Source organism: Hibiscus syriacus, unplaced genomic scaffold (assembly GCF_006381635.1).
Source record: "Hibiscus syriacus cultivar Baekdansim isolate YM2019G1 unplaced genomic scaffold, ASM638163v2 tig00110895_pilon, whole genome shotgun sequence".
Taxonomy (NCBI): domain Eukaryota; kingdom Viridiplantae; phylum Streptophyta; class Magnoliopsida; order Malvales; family Malvaceae; genus Hibiscus; species Hibiscus syriacus.
The window spans coordinates 1053964-1066093 of NW_024062903.1; the positions used below are offsets into that span (position 1 = coordinate 1053964).

General features: G+C 35.0%; 1 protein-coding gene across 1 annotated transcript; it reads left to right on the top strand.

Moving 5' to 3' along the window:
• Positions 1–9746: 9746 nt before the first annotated feature.
• Positions 9747–11528, top strand: LOC120145926 (pollen-specific leucine-rich repeat extensin-like protein 3). Its single transcript, XM_039159629.1, has one exon. The coding sequence runs from the start codon at positions 9747–9749 to the stop codon at positions 11511–11513; it is 1767 nt and encodes a 588-aa protein (XP_039015560.1). The 3' UTR covers positions 11514–11528.
• The last annotated feature ends 602 nt before the right edge of the window (positions 11529–12130 follow it).

Sequence of the window (12130 nt, forward strand, 5' to 3'; positions counted from 1 at the left end):
GTAACATACAAATTATGCAAAATAATATGTTTCGCTTCTCAATGATACACTATTAGTGGGGGAAATTTGGTAATGAAAACCATGAGAAGCATATCGTCTCGACAAACAAATTTGTTAAGGAAAGTAATCCAATTCTAGGTAAATCCAAACGAAAACTCGATGAACACACAGATTGAACTAACATCGAACACGTTCACAGATTGAGAAGTTATTAAAGGTGCAATAGAACATACGTTAAATGGAATGTAAGCATGTATGCCATTGAAAGGACCAACGGTGAAGCCTGTATATCCGACCATTGCTCCATGAACTGCGACGTGAGCAAGTAGGGCGCAGACGCAGTAGAAATTATCCGAAGCGATGCTAGGAATAGCCCGGATCATGTATGTAGGATCTGCAAACCAAATTTCTCAAGTCAAAAATTTTTGTACGTTATTTAAAAGGTTGAAATTAATAGTAAGTACGTAAAATGTTAACCTATATATTTTCTCTGAGCCGTTTTTCTATATATTCATATAGTCCACCTCTTCCTTTGAGATAGAGTAAAACAGAAAGTGTTGGAGTTTGGGTGAAATGAATGGAGAAGAAGCTGATATACAGTGGGGTTTGTCTTTGAAAAATTGTGTTGGCAGCATTCATGTGAGCTGAGCTGAGAAAGCAATTGAAACCAGGTAGGATAGTTATCCGACTTAGATTGCCCACATCAAGCATTCACTCAACGCCGCTTTTTCCGAGGTTCTGTTATGTTCTGCTGCGCCATAAACTAGTGGCACCCGCGTATTGATATTTCGATTGTTTGGTATCTTTATTATCGAACCAGGATTTGGAAATATTTATATATCGAATTATATAATTATAATCTATAAGAGATATTGGACGTGTTTGAGTATTATATATAATCTGCAATATAATCGCTATTGTTTTATGATTTCAATTGCGTAATTAGTTTTTCGAAGCAGCCAGCTGGTGGCTGAATGCATTGTCAGTATCCCACATCGTTAAGATACAAAGAGACGACGATAGAATCTGCTTATAAAAAAAGTGGGTTTCTTCATTAAAGTTTCATATCTTTCTCGGCCTTTTACATAAGATCAAGTGTAGAATTTGTTCTTATCAGTTAATTTTGTTACGTCAGATAATGTTATTAAGATATTAAATTTATCAGAGTAGCTTGGTACTGAGACTCGGGTTCATGAGTGTTGTACTACAGCTTTGAGTTCAAAATTGAGCTTCAATTGAGTTTGAGTTACAATTGAGTTTAAGTTTGAGTTTTAATTAAACTTGAGTTTTGAGCTTTAATTAAGCTTTTAAATTTTTGAGTTTAAGTATTTTTGAGTTCGAGAAAAATTTTAGGTTAGCGAGTTTTCTAAGTTGAGTTTATATTTAAAGTTTTTGAATTTGAGTAAAGTTTGACTCGGCTTGTTTATGCCTCTAGTTCTACTATAATTTCATCACCAAGAAAATTTTATTTCATCACATTTTTAATATCAAACACAATCTCAAAATCTATAATTTTTTCTTAATCCAAATCTCAATAAACTTTTAACATTAAATTTCGGTTTTCGTATTGACTAGTTAGACGATGATAAGCCAACAGAAAAAATTTGAGTACTAATCAATATTCAAAATTTGATCTTGGTCAATATCCGGATTTTGATATTGGTCAATACTTAGATTTTGATGATGTTTTAGAAGAAGAAGCAAACTCTACTTGTAATGATTTTGATATTGATCAATACCCGTATTTTGATGATGAAACAGTCGCTGCCGAGGAAGTTAAGGCTATGAATGAACATGTTGAACATCCATTCTGTAATTCATATAACCCTGAAAAAGAAAAAGAAGAAGAAAAAGAAGAAGAAAAAAAGAAGAAAGAGTCACAAGAGTATAACTGGAATATGTCAGAATTACTTCAGATACCAGAAGAAGAGTTGGTAAAGATAACAGTTGATTGTTACACAAAAGTTATTCGTATCAAGAAAGATGATTGTTTTGATACAAAGGAAGACTTGAAGATAGCTTTGTATACAAAATGTGTGGAAGCTGGGTATCAACTAAAAGTTAACAAATCAAGCAAAGATCGTTTCGAAACAAAGTGTATGATTGACAAAAACTGTACGTGACGTATGATTGCAAAAAGGCTAAAAGATTGCTAAATGTTTCAAGTTATGACTTTTATTGATAAACATACATGTTCAAGAACCCAAGTTTTTCCTCACCATAGACAGTCAAACAAAAAGGTGTTGTGTGGTTTTCTGGCTAAGTTAATGTTTTTGAATGGCATGGTATATCGGAGACATGAAATTATGACTGACATGAATGCTCAGTTCAAGATTAGTATCTCACATTCTCATGCTTGGAGAGCCAAATGGCCTTGGAATTGTTGAGGGGGTCGCCAGAAGCATCGTTTACCCAACTGTCGGCTTATTGTCACAATTTAAAGCTGAAAAATCCTGAGTGGTAACTCATATCAAAATAGATAGAGATGGATATTTTGAGTTGTTGTTTATCGTCATTGGTACTGCAGTTAGTAAATCAATATAATTTTGTTGACTCATTTTTGTTAGTTACATGCATTTCACATTTAAATGATTATATTTCTTGTGTATATTATTTTGTAGATTCGTTCGTTTATTACTTGCATGCGCCCAGTTATTATAGTTGACAGAGCACATTTGAAATATCGATACCTTGGAGTAAACTTATTAGCAGTAGCCATGGATGCTAACAATGAGATTATTAACTTTACCTTTTGAGACTATTAACTTAGGTGATTTTTAAATGCAAACGTTGTATTATGTGTATTTTATGTGTTAATGCATACATTTTTTGTAGTTAGGCATGCATTATAATGTTGTACTCCTAACATCACATATACTAGTAACTTGAGTTTGAACATTGCTATGATCTGTTCATTTGTTATCACTTATCAGATTGTTGTCTGTTATCTTTTTTAAGGTGTTTGCCTTGAATTGAAACTAGAAAAAATGGTTATTGTGAACTTCTCCAGATTCACAACTCAAATTCGCAACTCGAAAATTAAATTCCTAATTCAAAACTCAAATTCGCAACACAAAAATCACAACTCGATATTAAAATTCGCAACTCGAAAATATAATTCGCAACACGAAAATGAAATTCGCAACTCGAAATCGATCTCGATTTTCATTTTCGCGTTGCAAATTTAAATATCGAGTTGTGATTTTCGTGTTGCGAATTTGATTTCCGAATTGCGAAATCGATTTTCGCGTTGCGAATTCAATTTTCGAGTTGCGGTTTTCATTTTGCGAATTTGATTTTCGAATTACGAAATTGATTTTCGCGTTGCGAATTCGAATATCGAGTTGCGATTTTCGCGTTGCGAATTTGATTTTCTTAAAGGTAGTGTACCTTCAACATGTATTTTTTGCCTTTAACATAATGCAGATTGAAATTAAATAAATCAATTAAACAAAAAAAAATAAATTTTATTTGCACTTTACAACACATTGGTGTATTTGCCACAAACAGTACATCCAACCTAAAATGCTCCTAACAATAGGGAGCTTACAGACATTGATGTATTTACACTTTACACTTTATAGCACATTGATGTATTTACTACTTTTGATCAATATTTCATCTAAAACAAAGAGTAACATGTTAACAACCCTTGTTCAAACTTACCAATAACAAATGGTTGTTTATGCACACTTTCAGCACCTGATGAGATTGTAAGCATCTCAATATTTCTCGGCTTCAAACCTATGCATAAAACTCACAAGTGAAAATCATGTACATTCTAATCACAGTTCAGAGTCATATAGACAAGCGAAAGGAAATTCTCACATGGTCATACTATCACATATCGACCACTGGATGCAGGTAGGCAACGTCTCGCATATATCTCTCTAGCCATAAAATGCTGAAACCACAACCCTACTGCACATCTATCTCTATCTGTCGGAGGTAGAAACTGTTTACCTCCTATCGTCATACGTTCCAAGCACATGCATACAAGCGGACCACAATCCCCTCTGGATATTGACGTTTGTTGTGGCACTGTCTTGTCTCTCATCATTGTAACTTTTAACTTATTTGGCTTCTCATTTCCTGAATTAGTCCAATAAGAAATCGCATCTAAGTATTTAGCTCCATCCCCTACAAATAATATCTTTCAAATCAGACAATGGTATGTAATTCAGCATGCTGTCATATACTATCGTCTTCAGGGATGGGAGCTGAAGCTCGACGAGAAACCAATGACGATGTTCAATAACAGGGGTAAATACCTGCAATATAATAAATAATACTTCAGCTGCACACATCAAATAAATTTTATGAACACCTTTAAATATGCAAAAATAAATACTAATCTTATCGACCTCCCACAACACATGATCAAGGATAGCTTTGTCATTACCTAACGCATATAAAGCGTTTCTCTGATCTTGCAAGTGAGCTGCGTGAAAAGATGAAGGCATAATAGTCCATCGCGTCTTTTTGAGTTTCTTCAATTTCCTTAAAATCAGAAGTCGTGTTACCCATGCATCAATATGCTGTTTTATAAAAAAATACATATATTAGTGAATTTAATAAATTTAAAAAAAAATAAAAATCAATATAAAAAGAATATAATACTTACCCTCCATTCGAAATATCCATTCTCTTCAATCCCTAATAAAATACCCTACCAAGACCGCTCAAGAAACAAATGTGTATTGTCTATTTTGCATATGTCGGTGAAGTACCCCTGGCTCTGCTCATGTAGATAAAAATCAATTGTGGTCTTAGCTAAAACTGTATTATCCTTAATTGTGTCCGGTATTGTGCATATCTCATGCCGAGGAATGGTATTGGCCGATAACTGATACGAAAGCCATATCTGATCCATCATACCGGGCACAAGAAGGGGTTTACCAATATGTCGACATAGTATGGAATGTGGATCCTGAATGATGGGAGGCTGATCTTGAACGATGAGAGGGTCCCCTTGAACGATGGGAGGGGTCTCTTGAACGATGGGAGGGCCTCTTAAATTATGGGAGGGGCCTCTTGAACGATGAGAGGTGAATCCTGAATAATGGGAGGTGGATCCTGAACAATGGTAGGTGGATCAGGCTTCTTCTTACGCAGTCTTGGAACTATTACAGTGAAAGGAGACTTAATGGCAGGTTCACGACGTCTGATACGTGAACCCCGTCGTGCAAGAAAAACCCGACGTAAAACACCTACCTCATCCGGCCGCTAAAAATAAATTAATACATAAATCAGTAAATAAATAGATAATGTCGAAAAAAGGTTATTTGCGTTTTTAGTATAGTATTTCTTATAAAATTAAACAAACTTACCTCATTGCGTAGAGTATGAACCTCATTCTGCAATGATGAAACAATCTCAAGTAGAGCACCTACTTCATCACATAAAACAGCTACCTCACAACGTAAAACACCACTGTCATCATGTAAAACAACTACCTCACCACGTAAAGACCCTACCTCATCACTTCATGCACCATTTTCATCACGTAAAGCACCGACCTCATCACGTAAAGCACTGACCTTATCACATAAAGTACCTAAATCATCCCGTGGAGGTGGAGAACGGGGAGATAAATATCATGGCATCTTTACTGGTCGCCTATCATAAGGTAATGGTGGAGAAGAGGCTCGATGATGTGATGGAATATGTGATGGATCTTGGTGTCGAGGTGTAGAGTCGGCTAGAGGTGATGGATCTCGGTGTCGAGGTGTAGAATCGGCTTGATTAGGTGATGGATCTCGGTGTTGAAGTGGAGAATCGACTTGATGAAAAAGTGGGGGGTGCTCATCATCCGTCCCATAAAAAAATGCCTACTAGCTTGCCACCAATCAGTGGTAACCTCAGCCTCTGTGGGTCTCAATGTTTGTAATGAATAGTTTGCCTCCTAACAATATAAAAGCCCAAACAAAGTCAAACGTATACTAGTAATAACTTGTTTATATATGGTAGTATTTGTGTTAACTTACATCATTGATCATCATATATGGTAGTAACTCTTCCCAATCCAACAACCGGATCCTTTTCCAAGTAATAGCCCTAGGAATATCATTTGAATTCTTGATGGCATAAGTACGCATGCTGGGAAATATCTCAAATATCCAAATCTACAATATAATACACAAACATTAATTTTAGTAATTGTTAAATAATTAATTTTGGAAACATTATATAGAAATTCTCACCTTAAAGGCCCAAATAAAGCCTACCAAAGTGTATTTGAAACCATGTCCACGCAAACTACGACAGTCTCAAAGGAAGACGACAATTTTTTCCAAGTAGCTTTCCATAGATATGAACCCCACGGAAACACGTTCCATGCATCTAGGTCATCTACCAATAATATTAAATCCTTACAAATAGGATGTCTGCCCTATTTGGCTAAAAGGTCGGCATACAAAAGTAACAAAAGGCATACTCGGACAACATCAAGGTCATCCATCCGAGTAAAACCATCTTTAAGAAGTAATCTTCTCAAATCATCGACGTGTAAAGTGGCCTTCACCTTTGCTAGCTCAGGAAAAACTTGAAATAACCATGATGGGCGGGCGATATGACTAGTGTACAAACCTAATTCATCGTGTCGTTCGAAATGTAGACCAATGACCAAGTAAAACTCCTCCCGCCCAAAATGAGTATACGCCAGTGGAAAATGAAACCATATCTCCTCATCGCCACGTTGTATCCCCTCGGGTAGATCGTTAGTCATAGTCTGTAGAAACAAATGAGTCAACAAAGCATCTCCACTTGGATGTTGTACTTTCAGCCATGGCCCGAAACAAGTATTCTCAAACAAATTTCTTTGGACATGTGTAAGTGTCGACGCAATTGTAGTGACTAGGCTTAATTTATTCATTAAAGTCAATGCAGCCGAAAAAAATTCATAACAAAAACAATAAAAATACCAAGTTAGATATACTAATAATATACCAAAAACTACAAATTATACACATTAAATAGACATGATATTAAACAGGGAAAATATAACCAAATATGTTTCAAACTAGCCCGGTATTCACCCAAGTCATTATTCTATCATAGTTCACAAAATGCATCAGATAACATTCCAGAAGTAAGCACTTATATAAACATTTAAAATGACAACATATAGGTTTAGTGCAGGTTCAAGGCAACATTATAGAAGAGTAGTAGTTTATTCTTGAAACTTAAATTCGCAACACTGTGAAGTTAGTATTTGTCTTTGTTTTTTGGTTGAAGTAATGCAATTCATTCAAGTTTCAATTTACAGAAGAATAGTAGTTTATTCTTGAATCTTAAATTCGCAACACGAAAATCGCAACTCGAAAATGAAATTCGCAATACGAATTTTGAATTCGCAACTCGAATTTCTTTTTCGCATTGCGAATTTCATTTTCGCGTTGCGAATTTTATTTTCGTGTTGCGAATTTCATTTTCGAGTTACGATTTTCGTGTTGCGAATTTAAGTTTCAAAAATAAACTACTATTCTTCTGCGAATTGAAACTTGAATGAATTGTATTACTTCAACCAAAAGACAATTACTAACTTCACAGAGTTAAAGGTTAAATTGTTTAGCAGTATTGGCAGCAACAGAATGAATTTACTAAGCAATCTAAGTGAAATGATTAATCTATATATTGAAATTACGAGTAAATTTAATATCAATTTAAATATGAAAATGATTAATTATCTAATAATAATACAAAATTTTCAAAATAAAAATAATTAAAAAATCTAACCCTCGGTAGTTGATTTTTCATTTGTGGCCGTGAATGGTTGTGAGAGGGTGGCTGTGAGAGATGGAGATGGAGGGGGGTCGTCGGATATGGGGATGGATGTCGCCGGAGATGGGGACGGATGTCGCCATAGAGAGTGAGAGATGGAGATGAGAATGAGTTGCGATTTAGGGGTTTAGGTTATGAGTTGCGATTTACGGGATATATTATTTACATTTGTGTTGCGAAATTAATATTCGTGTTTCGAATTCGAAAATCGAGTTGCGAAAATAAAATTCGCGTTGCGAAATTGAAACACGCTTTGCGAATTATAAAATCTTGTTGCGAAAAGGACATTTGTGTTGCGAATTTAAAAATCGTGTTTCGAAAAAGAAATTCGTGTTGCGAAATTGTCAAATTCGAGTTGCGAATTTTACTTCTTTGTTGCGAATTCCAAATCCGTGTTGCGAATTTGGAAACTGTGTTGCAAAATTATAGTTCGTGTTGCGAATTTGAAATCGCGTTGCAAATTCGTTGGTTATTTTTGCAAATCTAAAAAAAATTGGTTAAAATCGTATATTATAAGGTATTTTCGGTCACTCAAGTTATTTTCTCTTACAAATTTCATCGCTCAATTTTTTTCTTACCTATTTTTAATTTATTCACTAAGTTTTAAATTTACATCAATTTTTATCAATTGATATTAAATTATAAATATGAAGATGTTAGGGCAGCCGCGTAAGTTGATGTAAACTATTTTTACTGATATGAAATTCACATATAATCGATTTCCCTAAAAACAATGGAAAAAGATGACAAATATGAATCTGACCTAAAATTAGAATGTTTGTATAATAAAATATTTAAGAAACAATAAAATACACAATAAATTAAAAAAATAATATAGTTTCAGAAGAATCTAGACTATGATAATGAAAGTTTTTATATATTTAATATTATTTTTAATCACTTTAATATTAAATTTTTTATCTTTTATTAACGTATAATTTCTAATTTTACTTTATTGATTCAGCAGGTCATATTCTAAAATTCCAATGCAATCGATTGAGATTAAATTGGCTTAAAACATCATACGGGTAAAAAAAATTAATCCAATAGATCATTTCTAAAATTAACTTAAGATTTAGACAAATGTATAATACAAGAAAAACTTGTTACATTTCACATAACGAGTTATTTAAATAATATTTTTTTATTTAAATTCGTCGTGTCAAAATAACGAATTTTAATAAAATATATTTTTTTATTAATTTTTTCACGTTAGATTGATAATTTTTAATAAAATATGACGAATTTCAAAATATTATAACTGCCCCAAATAAATTATGTGGTGCCGTATTGGATTAAATAATTAACCCAATTATGATATTCGGCCAAAATTGCCACCGATTGGTCCAATTCTGTAATATTATGGGCTAATGTAAACTTTGGATTCTTTTCCTTCAACGGTAAGAAAGAGAAATAGAGGAAAATGACTTAACTGCCAAGTGTCAACACAACCGTACCCACCCAATCAGTTTTTCATCACCAACATTTGGGTGACAGTTTTTCATCACCAACATTTGTATGTTATCTCAAAAGTATACCCATATTTCGAAAAATTCAGACCTAAATTTTTAAAAAATTTCCCAGAGATTTTGATGGCTAAATTGATGGGAAAAAAACGATAGAAACGAAAACGATAAATTAAATTCATTATAGGGACAACAGTTACTCTTAAACTAAACATCAACAATTGTAGAGTTTACATGTAAGAAATTTACAAAAATAAATAATTCAACAATTTGTAAGCAGTAATACCAACCATTTATGATCAATTTCTCTATTTCTGTAAAGCATAATAGTTAAAATTGTGATAAATTAAAGTAGAGACACTACGTTGTCAATTTTGAAATGCCAAATTAGGAAATGAAATTGAATCAAATATAGGCAAAAGTGATATGACATTTCCAAATCACAAGATTTGCTCTAAAAAAACAACAGATATCAAGGGAGCGGAGCAAAGTTAGACCATGAAAGAGGAAACTTGTGGTGACCAACAAGACCCAAATGAGAATATATTGCAGTGCCTCTCAAATGCCCCTTTCATCCCTTATGGTTTGTTTCACTTTCTTACAATAGAAAAACATTTCTTCTTTATGACAGCCTTGCCTCACTCCAATGCACCTAAAATGACGCCCATGAAGACACTACCATTTCTTCGGGAGACATCCGGTTGCTTCCTATTGCTTCTCCTGATTGCTTCTCTTATTCATTCGTCTTCGTCTCGTGCCTTCTCCGATTCCGAGTTCGCATTCATTGCTCGTCGTCAGACCTTGCATCTACGCGAGAACGATGACTTGACCGACGATTATGAGTCTCATGTGAAGCTTAATTTCACGTTCGAGAATTCCGGACTCAAACGTGCTTACATTGCATTTCAAGCATGGAAAAGAGCTATATATTCGGATCCTTTTAAGACCACTCGGAGTTGGGAAGGTCCCAAGGTTTGTGATTACGAAGGAGTTTTCTGTGCACCGTCCCTCAAAGATCCCAAGTTGATGGTTGTAGCCGGCATCGATCTTAACCATGCCGACATTGCCGGATATCTGCCGGTTGAGTTAGGCCTATTGACTGATTTGGCTCTGTTTCATATAAACAGTAATCGATTTTGTGGGATCATTCCCAAGAGTTTCTCCAAGCTCACTCTTCTACATGAATTGGATGTTAGCAACAATCGTTTCGTTGGTCCTTTCCCCAAAGTTGTAATATCAATACATTCTCTCAAGTTCCTTGACATAAGGTACAATAATTTCGAAGGCGAATTGCCATCGGAGTTGTTTGAGATGGAGTTGGATGCATTGTTCTTGAACAACAATCGGTTTGTGTCGAACATTCCGGAGACCTTAGGCTCGTCTACTGCTTCCGTCATCGTCGTCGCCAACAATAGGCTTTCCGGTTGTATTCCGAACAGCATCGGGAAGATGCACAATACGTTGAACGAGATTGTGTTCCAAAACAACAATCTCACGGGCTGTTTGCCGATGGATATTGGGATGCTTGGGAATGTAACAGTTTTAGACATTGCTTCGAACACGTTCAACGGTATTTTGGCGAAGACATTTAAAGGGCTTGGCAAGATAGAAGAGCTTGATGTTTCAAATAACATGTTGGCCGGTTTTATGTCGGACGACGTCTGCCGGTTGCCGAGCCTGAAGAACTTTTCGTTTTCTTATAACTATTTCAGTGGCGAGGCTGAATCTTGTCTGCCATTGAATAGGAAGGGCATTGTGTTCGACGATATTGGTAATTGCATACCTGATAGGCCTAAACAGAAGTCAGCTAAAGAATGCCAACCGGTGGTAAGCCGACCAGTCGAATGCAGTAAGTCGAAATGCGGTGGTGGCGGCGGTCAGTCACCGCCTAAACCGCCTAAACCTACAGATGATGACCCTTATGATCAATCACCTGTTAAAAGGCAGCGGCCTCCACCTCCACCAAAACATTTGCCACGACCAGTTGTTAAGCCTCCCGTCCACTCCCCTCCTCCGCCAGTCAAATCTCCACCACCACCACAACCACCACCAACAGTCCCCTCTCCACCACCTCCGGTTCACTCACCACCACCACCACCACTAGTCCACTCTCCGCCCCCACCTGTCCACTCTCCGCCTCCTCCGGTGTATTCTCCTCCTCCACCTCGGTCTCCTCCTCCTACCCCAAAAAGAGAAGTCATTCTACCACCTAATATCGGTTTCCAATACTCATCACCACCTCCGCCAAAGTTCCCAGGATACTAACGAGAACATATTCAGTTGTAATTGATTTTAGTAGTTTTACAATGTTACAACATAAACATAGTGTTGTATAGTTTATAGCTAGCTATCATTCCAAAAAGAGAATGTTTATAATTCTCTCGTGCAATACTCACCGGCAATATGTTTACCTGAAAATATGATAATTTAGAAGTAAAGCTGTGCCTGTGCATATGGACTATTGTATTATCTCTTCCAGTTTTCTTTTTTATATAAAACAATTCTCTTTTTTATATCAGAAATAAGAGTTATAGTCAGATAATTTTTAAAATAATTTGAAATTACATAAAAATATCAATTAAGTTAAAAAAATTTAACCACACGTAATAATAAAATTTTCTTATAAATTTGGGTGAATATAACTATCCAAGATAGAATATGTTTAAAGATTTAATTTTTAACAATAATTGTTTATACTTATGTATATGTTAATACTCGAATTTAAGACTTCAAGGAAATATATATATATCAAAAATTTATTTATCAAAACATTAATTGGCCTTTATTGAATAAAGAAAAGAACAAAATGTAAATCTCGAGAAGTCTAAACGAGAATACAACTAAGCAAAACACTAAAAAGAAAAACCATCAAATCATCTTTT